Here is a 17,927-nt window from a genome sequence, read left to right as displayed (position 1 = left end):
TCAGTCAACTTACCTGGTAAAATAAGGGTTAAATAAACTATGGCATGGAGCATAACCAGATAACATACAGCAGGCCAACTCATATTCTGTTCTTCTGAAATACATTTTCTTCATATGATAATATTTTGTTAGTCCTGACTAAAATAAATAATGGATTTTTTGTGATGGTGTATATTAAATAGATTTTAGACTTTTTTTAAATGTAGGTGTTTCAAAGGTGTGAATTAGCAGCTTGTATGTGTGGAGGCCTGGAGATGCTAAACATGCACATGTTAATGGTCAATAACTGAGACCGGCAGTCTGCATAATAACAACCGACTGACAAAATGTCACAGCCCAAAGTGGGACAACATTCCACCAGCCACAACGAACAGCCTGATCAACTCTATGCAAAGGAGATGTGTCATGCTGCATGAGGCAAATGCTGGTCACACCAGATGCTGACTTTTTCTCATCCACTCCCCTAGGTTTTTTTTTTTAAGGTATATGTGACCAACATACGCATATCTGTATTCTCAGTCATGTGAAATCCATAGATTAGGGCCTAATGCATTTATTTAAATTACTGATTTCTTTACATGAACTGTAACTCAGTAAAATCTTTGAAATTGTTGCGTTTTATATTTTTATTCAGAGCAGATGATCAGGACAGTCTAGAGTACTATTTGCCTGAAGAGGTGAAGTCTTGCAATGAGCTATATGACTGTACTTCTGATTCTAATTCTCAAGAGGAAAGTTAAAACCCTCAGCCACAAGGTCACTGAGACTGACCAACAGTTGTAAGGGGATCGTCTGAAAGGAACTGACATGCAGGAATGGAACTTAAGGATTTTGGTCACTGGCCTGCAGACCGCAATTTCTACTAGCCTGGGTAACATATGGGACCTAAATCTGTGGCATTCGTTGTTTGTAAAGGCAACATTTCACTGCTGTGTCGGGCTAGCCCAATCTGAAAAGTACTAGCGTTGGGATAGCTTAATTTCCATCCCTGCTGACGTGTCTAACTGACTTCACAGGTCATTTGACTAATCATGTACAACAGAAGCACTCTGGAACAAAACCGTTTTTGTAGTTTGTATTGGAAAAACATTGAGTCCACAAGTCCTTTGTGAGCTAGTTAGCCAACTAGTTAATGTTAGCTCACTGTTTGTGTAATCACACTTTTCCAAGTGGTGACATGTTAGCTAGCCCACCAGGGCAGGGATATTTAGCTAATGTTTAGCTAGCTAGCTATGTTAGTTAACATTAGCTCAACATTTGTGTAGTCAGACTTTTTACGTGGTGACATGCTAACTAACTACTCTTGCCCTAGTGCTGGGCTAAAGTTAGCAAGTCTGACTACACGAACGGCGAGTTAACGTTATATAGCTGGTTAGCTCACAAAGGACTTGTCAATAATGAAATGTCAGTCACTATGCTGTCCTATGCTGGGTTTCTTTTTACCTGTAAGGAAGGTAAAGTGCGTTGCACACAACTAACGTTACAGTCAGTGGCTTTCTAGCTAACGTACATTTTTAAAAGCCCCTAGCTAACCAACCACTGATCTTTGACACACCCAAAATAGCTTGTTCGCAGCTATCAACAGGGCTTACCTGTACTGCATATCTATCTAATGTTTCTCTGCAGTGTGTGTTCGGTGGTGTCTAATCAGGTTGGAAGCTACAGCAAAGCTTTTCCCACACTGATCACAGCTATAAGGCTTCTCCCCAGTGTGTGTTCGCTGGTGTGTATTCAGGGTGGAAGCTACAGCAAAGCTTTTCCCACACTGATCACAGCTATAAGGCTTCTCTCCAGTGTGTTTTCGATAGTGTCTAATCAGGGTGGAAGCTACAGCAAAGCTCTTTCCACACTGATAACAGCAATAAGGCTTCTCTCCAGTGTGTGTTCTCAGGTGTATAGTTCGTTTATCTGATAGAGCAAAGCTCTTCCCACACTGATCACAGCTATAAGGTTTCTCTCCAGTGTGTGTTAGCTGGTGTCTATTCAGGGTGGAAGCTCGAGCAAAGCTCATCCCACACTGATCACAGCTATAAGGCTTCACTCCAGTGTGTGTTAGCTTGTGTGTTGTCAGGTTGCCTGACTGATTGAAGCTTTTCCCACACTGACCACAGCTATAAGGCTTCACTCCAGTGTGTATACGCTGGTGTATAGTTAGGGCTTTTGATAGAGCAAAGCTCTTCCCACACTGATCACAGCTATAAGGCTTCTCTCCTGTGTGCGTTCGCTGGTGTCTATTCAGCTCTCTTGACTGAGCAAATCTCTTCCCACACCGATCACAGCTATAAGGTTTCTCTCCAGTATGTGTTCGCTGGTGTGAATTTAAGGTCCCAGATTGACTGAAGCTCTTTCCACACTGATCACAGCTATAAGGCTTCTCTCCTGTGTGTGTTCGCAGGTGTATGTTTAGGGCTCCCAAATAAGAAAATCTTTTCCCACAATCAAGGCAGGGGTAAGGCCTCTCCCCTTTATGAATTCTCAGATGAGATTTGAAGGTGTTAGAAGCAGCGAAACACTTTCCACACTGTGAGTAGCAGTACGGTTTCTCTGCCGTGTGAATAATGAAGCCACTCTGGCTTGTGAAACTCTTCCCACACTCAGAGCAGCAGTGGTGAGGTTTCTTTCCTATACGTCTCTGCTGGTGTTTCTTGGGGTGTTCTGATCTGGAGAGACTCTTCTCTGTCTTGTCAGCAACATGATGTGGTTGAAGCTCCCCAAATGATAAGCCCCTCCCACTGAGAGAACGACGGTTAGGGGTGTCCCCTGTAAAACAAAAAAATGTTATTTAGCAGACGCTCTTATCCAGAGTGACTTACAGGAGCAATTCGGGTTATGTACCTTGCTCAAGGGCAGACAGATTTTCCACCTAGTCAGCTCAGAGATCCAAACCAGCAAGCTTTCAATTTGTAGCCCAATGCTCTAAACCAAGACTACCTGCCTCTCTTATCATCAATACACTCATGGGCCAGTTTATTAGGTATACCACCCTCCTTTCACGAAATTCAATCGACAATTAACTAGCAACTGAGCGTTTTACTGTTTATAAATCAATTAAGCAGATTGTAGTCTAATCCACACACCCCATTGTTCTTACTTGATGAAATCAAATCTCCCTCCTCCTCGTGTCCTTTTCTCACAGTTCCACTCTGCCCTGGTGTTTTCCTGCAGTCGACCAGCCTCACAGACACCCTCTTCAGACCCAGCAGTAAGGCGCTACCAGGAGAGTTGTGACCAGGGGACTCCGGCAGGTTGGAGGGGGACGGGATAGCTCTGTCCTGGTGACCACAGGAAGTATTGTACATAGAATATCATTAGACCAATAATTTGATTACTTTAGTCTAAATCTCTGATTGATTGGGTGCATCCTAATAATAACGACTTTCTCCTGAAGTGTGTAATTGTTCACTACTTTCCATAAATGTCTAGTATATTTTTTTTAATCACTTTGGCAAATTTTTCAAATGGAAGTGATATTTTTAACAATGTCTTATGTTAAGAACCTTTGATTGATTGATCATTCATTGGCGTTGAACAAATTAGCCACTCAATTTAGTTCATACATGTTAGGAGAGCTTAAGAGTTTCTGGAAAGAGGAGCTCCACTATCTCAAGATACAGGCCGAATGTCCCCTTCCAAAATGTGAAAGATTGTAACACCTGCTAAATCACTATGCACACGCTCCAGCAGGTATATTTCACTGGTCATCTCCAAAGCCAACACCTCCTTTGGCTGCCTTTCCTTCCAGTTCTCTGCTGCCAATGACTGGAACAAATTGCAAAAATCACTGAAGTTGGAGACTTACATCTCCTTCACTAACTTTAAGCATCAGCTGTCAGAGCAGCTTACTGATTGCTGCAGCTATACACAGCCCATCTGTAAATAGCCCATCCAACCAACTACCTACCTCATCCCCATATTTGTTTTTATTTTTCTGCTCTTTTGCACACCCGTATTTCTACTTGCACATATCACTCCAGTGTAAATTACTAAATTGTAATTACTTCGCCACTATTGGCCTATTTATTGCCTTACCTCCTTACTTCATTTGCACATAATGTGTATAGATTTTTCTATTGTGTTATTGACTGTATGTTTGTTTCTCCCATGTGTAACTCTGTGTTGTTTTTGTCGCACTGCTTTGCTTTATCTTGGCCAGGTTGCAGTTGTAAATGAGAACTTGTTCTCAACTGGCCTACCTGGTTAAATAAAGGTGAAATAAATGTTTTATTTATTTATTTATTAAATGGTTTGTTCAAATAACCAGTGACGAAAAACCTAAACACAAAAACTACTGCTGCACGTTATCCAACTTTTGCAGCATGTTGAGAAAGTCAGTCTTACAGTTTCAGTATCCTACTGCAGTACATAAATAGAAGAAACCATCAGATATGGGGTATTGTGGCATGTAGTAGAAACCTACAGTAAAAAGGTATTGTGTAGCCTGGTGCAATTTCTGCCCCATGCAACATTGCTCAGATCAACTTGTCTATGTGACTTGTTACTGTAACAGCATCCTCATCTAAAATCATCAGCTTACAGCGTATCAACAACATTCAGATAATGAATGGATTAAACTGTAATTTATCACCCAAGTATTTCAGCAGTGCATTGTACACTACATCATTTCAAATGTTTTTTAGATTTTTTTAACTGAAAGTAAACTAGACACTATATAATTTTGGTTTCGTAGCTCAGATTTGAGCCGTTTGAATAAATTATTGTTAAATGTCGTAACAAATGACAGGAAAATATTTTCAAAAGTAATCAATTGAAAATGGCCAAAGAGTTTTGAAACAGATTTTTGTGCTTAGAGTTGTGAAAATGTACCACATTCTTGTGAAAATTGCACCAAAGACAATTGGTGGAGTCATGGGCTAGGGGGAGTATCCACCATGTTTTATACCAGTCATTTCCCTTCAAATCAGTGAAGGAAAGTGAACAAGTGCACACTTAGGGAGGACAGAAAGATAATTAGGGATTCATTAAGATGATCTTGGCAGAAGCAGAGCTAGCGTGAGGGCCACATAGGACTGTTCCTGCAGATACAAAGAAACCATTATTTAACACTATAAAATACTAAGAAACCATCAGATATGGGGTATTGTGGCATGTAGTAGAAACCTACAGTAAAAAGGTATTGTGTAGCCTGGTGCAATTTCTGCCCCATGCAACATATGCTCAAGATCCACTTGTCTATGTGACTTTACTGTAACAGCATCCTCATCTAAAATCAACAACATTCAGATAATGAGTGGAATAAACTGTAATTTAACACCCAAGTATTTCAGCAGTACATTGTACACTACACCATCATTTCAGTTGGTAGCACAGTGACCCACTTTGCCCTACTGTATAGAAGTACACTGGCAGAAGGACAGTGGTATTTACAGCCATATCCATCCATTATTTGGTTTTACCTACCAACATAAATTAAATGAATGTCAATTTATACAGTTGTCAAACTGTACTTAAACTTGACACTATACAATTTGTTTAGTTAAGTTTTGAGCAATTTGATTAAATTATAGTTAAAGGTATTGTTTACAAATTACTGGAAAATATTTTTTTATGTAATTAATTGTAAATGGCCTTTTGAAACGTGTTTAGAACTGTGAAAATGTACCACATACATCACAAATGCAACAAAGTGATAAAAAAATAGCAAAAAACTAACAGCATTGGATTGGTGGAAGCATGGGCTAGTGGGAGTTCACACCATATGTTTTATACAAATAATTTCGTTTCAAAATAAGTGAAGTGAACAAGTGACAACGTTGGAAGGAAAGATAATTAGGAATTCCTTAACATGGTATCTAGCCTACCAAAAAACATGATGTAACACAAACATGATGTAACACTTACAAATATTAATTAAATGCCTATGCAGAAATTGCTCCACCATTTCCTGGTTGCTAAAATTGCTAAGAAGTGTACTGTAGAGATTTGTTGTACCACCTACACCGCTGTGAAATATATTTTCCATAACCCTAAATATTGTATTTTCAGATGTTTGTAGCTGGTGCACAAAACCGAAAGTAAGACTGAAAAACAAAATAAAAATGGGAAGCATAGAAATAACACACACAGAACAGATTTACTGATTCTTAGACTTGCTTTCAATGAGAATGACAGATCTACAATTGACATTGCTATGTGAATTCTCCCAAAAACAAACACATTGCAGCTTTAACACTAAAACATAGCAACATTGATATACAGTGCCTTTAGAAAGTATTCACACCCCTGGACTTTTTCCACATTTTGTTGCGTTACAGCCTGAATTTAAAATTGATACAATTGAGATTTTGTCACTGGCCTACACACAATAACTCCACTTTGACATTATGGGGTATGTTTTTCCATTTAATTAATTTGTATTTATTTTTTACAAATGAATTAAAAATGAAACTGTCTGGAGTCAATAAGGATTCAACCCCTTTGTTATGACAAGCCTACATAAATTCAGGAGTAAAAATGTGATTAAGTAACAATATGTTGCATGGACATACTTTCTGTGCAAAAATAGTGTTTAACATGATTTTTGAATGACTACCTCATCTCTGTACTCCACACATACCGATAATTGTAAGGTCCCTCCGTCGAACAGTGAAATTCAAACACAAAAAGCAGGTAGGTTTTATGCCTCGAAAAGAAGGCCACCAATTGGTAGATGGGTAAAAAAAAAAAAAAAGATACTGAATATCAGCCAGCCGAATATCCCTTTGATCATGGTGAAGTTATTAATTACACCTTGCATGGTGTATCAATACACCCAGTCACTACAAATATACAGGCGTCCTTACTAACTCAGTTGCCAGAGAGAAAGGAAACTGCTCAGGGATTTTACCATTAGGCCAATGGTGACTAAAACAGTTACATAGTTTAATGGCTCTGATAGCAGAAAACTGAGGATGGATGAACATTGTAGTTACTCCACAATACAAACTCAATTGACACAGTGAAAAAAGGAATTCCTTAACATGGTACAGAATAAAAATATTCTAAAACATGTATCATGTTTGCAACAAGGCACTAAAGTAATACTGCAAAAAATGTGGCAATGCAATTCACTTTTTGTCCTGAAAACAAAGTGATGTGCTTGGGGCATTTCCAATACAACACATTACCGAGTACCATTCTCCATATTTTCAACCATAGTGGTGGCTGCATCATGTTATGTGTCGTTACGGACTGGGGAGTTTTTCAAGATAAAAAAGAAACGGAATGGAGCTAAGCACCAGCAAATTTCTAGTGGAAAACCTGGTTCAGTCTGCTTTCCACCAGACACTGGGAGATGAATTCACCTTTCAGCAGGACTATAACCTAAACCACAAGGCCAAATCCACACTGGAGTTTCTTAGCAAGAAGACAGTGAATATTCCTGTTACAGTTTTGAGCAGTAATCGCTGCCACAGGTGATTTATAATATGTATTGACTCAGGGGTGTGAATAATTATGTAAATGAGATTTCTGTATTTCATTTTCTATAAATGTTTAAACATTTCTAAAAACATGTTTTCACTTTGTCATTATGGAGCATTGTGTATGTATGGGTGAGAAAAAAATGCTCCATTTAGGCTGTGACAAAATGTGGAATAAGAAAAGGAGTATGAATACTTTCTGAAGGCACTGTATAATACATTTTAATTAAATGCTGGAATTGGTCTGAGCGGTTGTTGCTTATTTTATAACGCAAAGTACCCTACAGCTGTCTGTCACTATACATACTTGAGGGGACCCCTGGGACTGGTAGCTGCACTGCTGGTTGGCTGCTGGTGGGGGAAGGACCAGGGTCTTCAAAATGATTTATTTATTGAGTTTAATAGTTTAAATTAAGTTAACACACTGCCGGGACTTGAGGTAGGCCTATACTAGAATAATCCAAGAATGACACAGTTAGGCCTATACTAGAATAATCCAACAATGACACAGTTAGGCCTACACTAGAATAATCCAAGAATGACACAGTTAGGCCTATACTAGAATAATCCAACAATGACACAGTTAGGCCTACACTAGAATAATCCAAGAATGACGCGCACGGTGTCTACATTTTAAACACTCTAACATATCTTTAGGCAGGAATTAAGAAACATTATGGAATGAAAAACGTTCAAATTACAGAATAGCATATTCTGAGTTTAAAGGTATGACGCAGGCTAGATGCACAAAGTAAACAACATAGTGGGTCGATTTCTGTTATAACCAAAAGCCTTGACGTGCAAGGCTAAACTTCTCCACTGTTTTGGTCCAGTGGCTACCATGCTGGAACAGTGTGAAGCATACCAGTGCACATGCCGGTGCAGATACTGTGTGTGACAGTGTGAGAGCAAAGTCTTGCATCTTGCTCATTGCAATATCTGCAGTGCTGCTTGTGGCATCATTTAGCCGAGTCTGCCTTTAAATGTAGCATATTTTACAGTAGCTATGCAATTCAGTTTGGGATGGGCATTTTACATTTTTTTGACAGTTTGACTGACTCATCTTTTTCAATACTTCAATGAGATAGATAGATAGATAGATAGATAGATAGATAGATAGATAGATAGATAGATAGATAGATAGATAGATAGATAGATAGATAGATAGATGATAGATATAGAACACAAGGCCCACACTGGGAAAAAATATATGTGCATTTATCTATACGCCTACAGCGTGCAACAATGCCTAATTTATCAACCCTTAAAGGTGGTCTAATTTCCCCATACACACACACATACATACATTAGTCTGTCAAAAAAACAAGTGCCATTTGAGAATCATTCATTGAAACCATGACTAGCCGTTACCTGCTCTGCGGGGTCACAGTTGCGCTTTGAAGAGGCAAAATATGTGATGCGAGGTTGCTACTGCTGCTTCTCACGCTCCAAACATTGTTATTTGCGCTTGATGAGCATATGATTAATCATGTAGCTAGTTGTAATTTCCGCTCGGCATCAGACAAATGTCTGCAGTAATTGCACTTCACAACACCGATGAGAATTCACGAACTGGCATTCATTCGATCAGCAGAAAGCGCTCTGATGTGTAGCTACTTTTCCCCGGTACTTTTCCCAGTGTAGTTTCATTTCTCCGATAAAACAGATTAGGAAATGTAGCTTTTTAGGATAAAACAGAAATATGATAGCCATGCATCGTTTTTTAGGGCTTGCTTTTCTGGTGTGGCTGCTAACCAAATAGCGTTGCACTTATGTTGTCATCTGATGAAAATTAAGTTACTTTATGATGAATGCGCTGCAGTAATGCATTTTCTGTAAAGCAAAACTATAGTTGCACGCCCCTGGTCACGCAAAACAAACGCCGATTTCCTATACAAAACGCAGGTGAAAAGATTTTTAAAAACAGCTTTTTTGATGGTCTGCATTTTGAAAATGGGGATTTATATACTCTGTTCGAGACCGCTCAGACCAGGTAGAATACATCTGTGCGCACTCAAGCAATAGCTACGAGAAAGAAACCAGACGTGCTCCAGACGAAAGACAACGAAGACAAACAAAACTGGTACATGTAATTAAATAAACCAGAACATTATCACTGTGAGTTCTCCAAACACTATGAGAATAAGAACGGTACGCAGTATTAATACAGAAATGACCATAACAAAACAGTCTAGGTTACTGGGGAAACGGCAATGATTAATGGTAGCCTACATTAACTACTGGTGGTACTTTTGATATATAGCGGGAAACTCAAACAACTCACACCATGAAAACTATGAATGAGCACGAATCGGCGGGAGTGCGCATGTGTTGGCTAAAAACGTGATCTCTGGTTAAAGATTGATTTTTGACTTCCATTCAGTACTCGATTACTCATGCACATCCCTATAATTGAGTTAATTTCTTGAGTACCTGGCCTGAGACGCCTCCCACAGAATTCATTGTCTCACTGACTGAATACATTTTTCAGGACAGGTCTTCCAGGACATATCTTTAAACATGTCAAAGGATGTGCAAAGGGAGCTTGTTACAGCCCTTCTTAAACTGGTTTGTACTTAGGTAAAAATGGGAAAATTACTTCATTTTGGATCCTTCTAAAAACCAGTTCTTTGACCTGATTATATGGTGGGGACACTATATTGATGATGTTAGCCTGTTCTGGTCCGGCTCAGAAGATGAACTTATTTCCTTCCACCAATACCGTAACAGCATTAACCCTTACATACAACTAACTATGGAGTACAGCAAGGATAACCTTAATTTTTTGTGATCTTGACATCAGTACAAATGACAAAGTTTGTTTGTACATCAATCTTTAGGAAGCCTACAGATGGGAATACCATTTTGAGGGCAGACAGCTTCCCCCTAAAAGGCTAAAAGAGAACATTCCATATGGCCAATCCCAAAGAGTCCACTAATTCTGCGATCAGGAAACGGACTACAGTGTCAAATCATCCGATTTGGAGAATCACTTCTTGAACTGGGGTTACAGCAGGTATACCTGCATCGTTCAGGACCTAAGGGCCGGATGACTTTAGAGAACTTGTTGCGAAGGGGAGAGCCTTGTGATGCACCAGAGATAGTGTACTTTGTTACACAATAGAGCACTGGAGCAGAGAACATTAAAATAACTGGGGAAAGTGAAACGCTAACGAAAAGTCTTCCCAGAGCCACCAGTCATAAGCTTTAAGAGATGTCCTACCCTAAATTACAAATTTGTCCACAGCTATCTTCCTGGTGACTAAGACTAAGCTAGACCACTAAAGACTAAGCTAGACCACAAACCCAGGGGCTCTTTTAAAAATGCAAACATTGCAGAAATATTGCACAGAAGTAGTATTTTGTTGACACAGCTTCTAAAACAGAGTATCAAGTGAAGCATTTCATTAACTGTAAAACCACTCACATCATCTACAGATTGAAATGTCCACAGTGCAAGGTATTCTACATTGAACGGACAAAGAAATGCCTTTACCGCTTAGTGGAATACAAGTACACCATACGGGTAGGCAACGAAGACAACCCCATGCCAAGGTACACAAGTCCTTACACCATGACAACCTTACAAGCTATTGGTATTTTATTAGGATCCCCATTAACTGTTGCCGAAGCTACTCTTTTTTTTAAATCACGTTCTGGCCTTAATTAGAAAAGGGGACCGTCTTAAACAGCAAAACAAAAGGGAACGTTTTGGGATTTACAAACTACAGGCCACTAAGTACCCTGGTTTAAATGAAGATATGGATTTCTCACATTTCCTGTAGGATCAGGAGAGGTCCCTTTGCTGTCATCTAGTGGACATATTTCTCTATTGCCCTTATCTAGGTTAAGACTTTTGTGGTCCATGTTTGCTGTGATCTAGTGTACTATAAAATAGATGTCTCTCCTATTCTTACCACATTGCCCAGTCATGTTCAAGGTTAGAACTACTTTTCTAGGGGTTCTGATGCTTCTAGACTTGATTTGCATTTTGATAACATCCATTTCACTTTTTTTATGTGTATACTATTGCATACTAGGTGTTGTCCAATGAATTATGTAACCACTACCTCTTCAAATCAGGGTGGATTTGAAAAAGCTGTTCAAAAGAGGACATTGTATTATCATATATCTTTGTACTCCCTTAAGAAGGACATGCAGCCGAAACACATGAGGTTTTAATCCTTGTTTTCATTGAACATGCCATACAAATAAATGCATTTTAATGAAATATATGAAGAGTGCTTTCTTTTTGATGACGTAATATCCATACAATTAACTTTGGTTATGGGAGATGGAGGAGACAAACAAAAACATGTACTTAAAGTACTTTGCTTACTCTTTCAAAATATTGTTTGGTGAGTCATGGGTACTTCGTCATTTGTAACAAAATATTTTTTGTAGCATTTCTATGTTGACGATTTAAAAAATAATTTGGTGCATTTTCCCCCTTATTCCATCCAGTTTGCGTACAATTTTTATATTACACTTGATCTTTCTTGAATAAATTAAATTTAAAAAAAGTTTTTCTCTAAATTACTCTGTGCGTGCGTCTATGGTACAGTTTATTGCCATCTGTACTGTTAGTCCCTCTATTTCCTTTGTTAATATGAACTCCTTTGACCTAAATTGCTTTTGTTTTAGAGTACTGAATTGCAAGGCACATTTAAAAAGTGTCCCATACAATAAGGGGATGTGCTGTATGTCGCAAAAAAAAATCTGTTATAAATTCTTCTGTCCTGGTTAAAAACAAGTTGTCATCCTAAGGGCTTTGATTACATTTCCAATATTTTCTCTCCCACGTGGAAATTGTAAGAGTAATGTATATGGCAATTATACAATGGTCCGACCACATTCTGCCCCTATCAACACTAACTTTTGGTGCCAGCGAGAATGACATAAGAAAGTAGTCAAGACTCCAGCCACCCTTGTCATAGACTGTTCTCTCTGCTACGGCACAGCAAGAGGTACCGAAGCGCCAAGTCTAGGTCCAAGAGGCTTCTAAACAGCGTCTACCCCAAAGCCATGACTCCTGAACAGTTAATCAAATGGCTACCCAGACTATTTGCATTGTTCCCCCACTGCTACTCTGTGTTATCTATGCATAATCACTTTACCCCTACCTACATCGACATATTGCCTCGACTGACTTGTGCCTCCGCACATTGACTCTGTACCGGTACCCCCTGTATATACAGTTGAAGTCGGAAGTTTACATACACTTAGGTTGGAGTCATTAAAACTAGTTTTTCAACCACTCCACAAATGTCTTGTTAACAAACTATAGTTTTGGCAAGTCGGTTAGGACATCTACTTTGTGCATGACACAAGTCATTTTTCCAACAATTGTTTACAGACAGATTATTTTACTTATAACTCACTGTATCACAATTCCAGTAAGTCAAAAAATTACTGTGCATTGAAACAGCTTGGAAAATTCCAGAAAATTATGTCATGGCTTTAGAAGCTTCTGATAGGCTAATTGACATCATTTGAGTCAATTGGAGGTGTACCTGTGGATGTATTTCAAGGCCTACCTTCAAACTCAGTGCCTCTTTGCTCGACATCATGGGAAAATCAAAAGAAATCAGCCAAGACCTCAGAAAAAGAAATTGTAGACCTCCACAAGTCTGGTTCATCCTTGGGAGCAATTTCCAAATGCCTGAAGGTACCACGTTCATCTGTACAAACAATAGTACGCAAGTATAAACACCATGGGACCACTCAGCCGTCAATACTGTTCAGGAAGGAGATGTGTTCTGTCTCCTATAGATGAATGCACTTCGGTGCAAATCAATCCCAGAACAACAGCAAAGGACCTCGTGACGATGCCGGAGGAAACTGGTACAAAAGTATCTATAGCCACAGTAAAACGAGTCCTATATCGACAGAACCTGAAAGGCCGCTCGGCAAGGAAGAAGCCACTGCTCCAAAACCGCCATGTAAAAGCCAGACTACGGATTGCAACTGTACATGGGGACAAAGAGATCGTACTTTTTGAAGAAATGTCCTCTGGTCTGATGAGACAAACAGAACTGTTTGGCCATAATGACCATCCTCGTTTGGAGGAAAAAGTGGGAGGCTTGCAAGCCGAAGAACACCATCCCAACCGTGAAGCACAGGGTTGACAGCATCATGTTGTGGGGGTGCTTTGCTGAAGGAGGGACTGGTGCACTTCACAAAATAGATGGTATCATGAGGAAGGGAAAATTGTGGCTATATTGAAGCAACATCAAGACGTCAGCACAGATGTGGATTACAACGTCAAGAAGACCGGAGAAGGGGCATACTGGAATCTATTCTGGATGTTTGGAACTGGTGAGTTTTTCCTGACGCTAGCAAGCATGCATTTGCAAACTGCAATGCAAAACTTGCTGTTTACATGTGCATTTGTTTTCTCAGCTACAGTTTGAGTTGTGTCCTGTCTTGACAGTGAAATATGGCTAGCTCTTACCGTAGCGTCGACCATAGAGTAGCTAGCTAGTGTTGTAAAAGCCTAATGGCATTGTAAGGTAGCAACGTGACAATTTGCCCAAAGTTTGGTGTTGGTTTTTTTGAACCGATGTAGGTAGTTCGCTATGTTTTGTGGAAATATTTAGGCCTGACGTTTGGACGTGAACTACGTTAGCTACCTTATGTGTTAGTAAGCTGTTGTCTGGCTATAGTTAGCTAATGGCTGAAGTTGTGTAACAGACCTTACAAATATAGCTAGCTACCTTTCTTAGCCTGTTCATTAGCTAGCTAGCATTCAGTTGACTGGTATTAGCAAGATAGCTACAGAGGCTAGCTGCTGGACTTTGGACAACCAAGCTAACATTTGCTAATAGCAGCTGTATTGTTGCAGAGTAACAGTTGCTGACCCGTTTAGATAGAACTCTGCGATTCGGCTGAAAATGTCAGAAATGCTACAAAAAGGAGCTCATTGTTGGTTCCTAATGGATGGAAATATGCACGTGAGAGCGATAAATTATCAAATGTAATAACATCTGTTGCACTTACAAATTTACTCCGATATTTAAATCAAATGGTCTCTTTATGGTAGCTATATGCTCGTTTTCATTTGACTTATAGAATTTGAGCTAGGTGGGCGTAGAAAACGCTGAAAACTCAATTGCTAAAGACCCTTTTAGAAGTTCGGAATATGTTTCTCCGTAACGGCTGGACAGCTCATGAGAAGTGGGGAGGGAGTGTCGTCAAATTGATTTGCGAGATTCCATCGATAATGGCTTAGATATGATGGTAGGGAAATGTTAATTTGACATTGCGCTTCAACCAATGCATACTCAGCACGACTGCAACACATAATGAAATAGAACAATAAAATATTAAAATATTGCAAAGGTGAGATGTAGCATGCATCATTGGTGTAGCCTCTCAATGGCCAATACATAGCATCAGCAATCTGGGGTTAATATACATCACTGGTGTAGCCTATACTTAATTATTTCTCCCTGCTTCTGACTTGACCTGCTGGTTGCGCATTGCTTATATCAATCTGTGTGCGATTGGCTAGTAGGCTACTTTGCTGAAATTACCACCATGGTTTATTTTGTCTAGCTGTTCAAATGGAACGCATAGATGTAGAAGATCAAAGAAACCTAGACATTGTATACACCACAGTAAGGACACTGTTTATAAGTCAACCAAACTTACCCGATCCATCTTGGAAGCGATTCTTTATTCAAATAAAAAATAAAGTAAATGTGTACGCTAGAGTTACTTTCTTTGTCACGGCGTTCAGATAAAGAAAAGCTAGAACAGCGCAATCAAACGTCCTTTTAAATATCAAAACTGGATTTAAGTTGTGACAAACAAATGTCTCATGGAGACACATTTTACATCAGAATTTGTACATTTTTTTATTTTGGTTTGAAAACTCGATAGAGGATGGTAACAAAGAACTTCCTGTTGATGCTTTTCGGCTTCTTCTGTGGTGTTTAAGAGGTGCCGCCACCTACTGTACATTGTCATCAACATTTAAAGTGGGTGAAGCGGTTTAGGGAGTGTTAATTTATTGCTAGAAAATAACTGTATTCCCTGAAATGTATAATGTTAACTTAATGGAAAAAATGTAGGCTATTTTTGGCATAATCAATATCATCTATTTCACTGTAAATGATCAATGTATCCCTTTTGTGTCATCCTCAATGATTGTAAATGCAATTTGTCCAAATGTCCACGTGTGGTTGTATTGTTTTAAAAATTGGCAAATACAATAGAAATCTAGGTTATTTATAAACTCTGTTAAAAAAAGAAACGTCCCTTTTTCAGGTCCCTGTCTTTCAAAGATGATTCACAAAAATCAAAATAATTTACCACATCTTAATTGTGAAGGGTTTAAACACTGTTTCCCATGCTTGTTCGATTTAACCATAAACAATTAATGAACATGCACCTGTGGAACGGTCATTTAAAACACTAACAGCTTACAGACGGTAGGCAATTAAGGTCACAGTTATAAAAACTTAGGACACTAAAAGAGACCTTTCTGACTCTGAAAAACACCAAAAGAAAGATGCCCAGGGTCCCTACTCATCTGCGTGAACGTGCCTTCGGCATGCTGCAAGGAGGCATGAAGGCTGCAGATGTGGCCAGGGCAATAAATTGCATTGTCTGTACTGTGAGACGCCTAAGACAGCACTACAGGGAGACATGACGGACAGCTGATCGTCCACAGTGGCAGACCACGTGTAACGCCAGCAGCACAGGATCGATACATCCGAACATCACGCCTGCCGGACAGGTACAGGATGGCAACAACTGCCCGAGTTACACCAGGAACGCACAATCCCTCCATCAGTGCTCAGACTGTCTGCAATAGGCTTGTAGGCCTGTTGTAAGGCAGGTCCTCACCAGACTTCACTGGAAACGACGTTGCCTATGATCACAAACCCACCGTCGCTGGACCAGATAGGACTGGCAAAAATGCTCTTCACTGAGTCGTGGTTTTGTCTCACCAGGGGTGATGGTTGGATTCGCGTTTATCGTCGAAAGAATGAGCGTTACACCGAGGCCTGTACTCTGGAGCGGGATTGATTTTTGGCGTTGGAGGGTCCGTCATGGTCTGGGGCGGTGTGTCACAGCATCATTGGACTGAGCTTGTTGTCATTGCAGGCAATCTCAATGCTGTACGTTACAGGGAAGACGTCCTCCTCCCTCATGTGGTACCCTTCCTGTAGGCTCATCCTGACATGACCCTCCAGCATGACGATGCCACCAGCCATACTGCTCGTTCTGTGCGTGACTTCCTGCAAGACAGGAATGTCAGTGTTCTGCCATGGCCAGCGAAGAGCTCGGATCTCAATCCCATTGAGCACGTCTGGGACCTGTTGGATCGGAGGGTGAGGGCTAGAGCCCCCCCCCCCAGAAATGTCCGGAAACTTGCAGGTGCCTTGGTGGAAGAGTGGGGTAACATCTCACAGCAGGAACTGGCAAATCTGGTGCAGTCCATGAGAAGATGCACTGCAGTACTTAATGCAGCTGGTGGCCACACCAGCTACTGACTTTCTTTTGACCCTCCCCCTTTGTTCAAGGACACATTATTACATTTCTGTTAGTCATGTCTGTGGAACTTGTTCCGTTTCTCTCAGTTGTTGAATCTTATGTTCATACAAATATTTACACATGTTAAGTTTGCTGAAAATAAACGCAGTTGACAGTGCGAGGACGTTTCTTTTTTGCTGAGTTTATAACGATTTGAGATTAATCGCTCACTTTCATAAAAAAAAAAATATATAATAATCTGAATAAAGGCCAAAATAATTGTATTTTCCAGAAAGCAACAATTTGTTTACCTTCATTAACCTACTTTGTTCCAATATTTGTCAATCAGTGATATTTATTCCTATAGTAATTTGTTTTGGATCCATAAGGAAATGAACATCTGCATTTTGAAAGAGTATTTGTATCATTTTATTAACGAAAGCATAAAGATGCTGATGAAGAAATGCAGTACTGTACATTATATGCTTTATCCGACATTTTGTGGTTGCATGAGGTCGCCCACACGCAGCTTTATGTAGGCGCCGAGGCTATATTTGTGTGCCATCAACTTGCTTATTTAGCAGACATCACTTGCTTATATTCAGTCAACACATACACTACCGTTAAAGTTTGGGGTCACTTAGCAATGTCCTTGTTTTTGAAAGAAAAGCCCCCAAAAATTGTCCATTAAAATAACATCAAATTGATCAGTAATACAGTGTTAATGCTGTAAATGACTATTGTAGCTGGAAATGGCAGATTTTAAAAAATATTTTTTTATGGATTATCTACATAGGCGTACAGAGGCCCATTATCAGCAACCATCACTCCTGTGTTCCAATGGCACGTTGTGTTAGCTAATCCCATGTTTATCATTTTAAAAGGCTAATTGATCATTAGAAAACCCTTTTGCAATTATGTTAGCACAGCTGAAACCGTTTGTGCTGATTAAAGAAGCAATAAAACTGGCCTTTTTTAGACTAGTTGAGTATCTGGAGCATCAGCATTTGGGTTCGATTACAGGCT

At 39.6% G+C, this 17,927-nt stretch overlaps 1 protein-coding gene across 2 annotated transcripts; it reads right to left on the bottom strand.

Moving 5' to 3' along the window:
• Positions 1-611: 611 nt before the first annotated feature.
• On the bottom strand, positions 612-15,340 carry LOC106606293 (zinc finger protein OZF). Of its 2 annotated transcripts, none has more exons than XM_014202447.2 (3): positions 15,072-15,340; positions 3,092-3,272; positions 612-2,760 (listed from the first exon to the last, which is right to left on the bottom strand). In XM_014202447.2, the coding sequence occupies exons 1-3, from the start codon at positions 15,078-15,080 to the stop codon at positions 1,610-1,612; spliced, it is 1,341 nt and encodes a 446-aa protein (XP_014057922.2). In that variant the 5' UTR covers positions 15,081-15,340; the 3' UTR covers positions 612-1,609. The 2 variants fall into 2 exon arrangements, with proteins under 2 accessions (XP_014057922.2, XP_045575712.1); XM_045719756.1 differs by having other exon boundaries at positions 2,484-2,760; positions 3,078-3,272.
• Positions 15,341-17,927: the final 2,587 nt, after the last annotated feature.

This window comes from Salmo salar, chromosome ssa06 (genome assembly GCF_905237065.1).
Source record: "Salmo salar chromosome ssa06, Ssal_v3.1, whole genome shotgun sequence".
Taxonomy (NCBI): Eukaryota; Metazoa; Chordata; class Actinopteri; order Salmoniformes; family Salmonidae; genus Salmo; species Salmo salar.
This window is presented reverse-complemented; position numbering and strand designations above follow the sequence as displayed.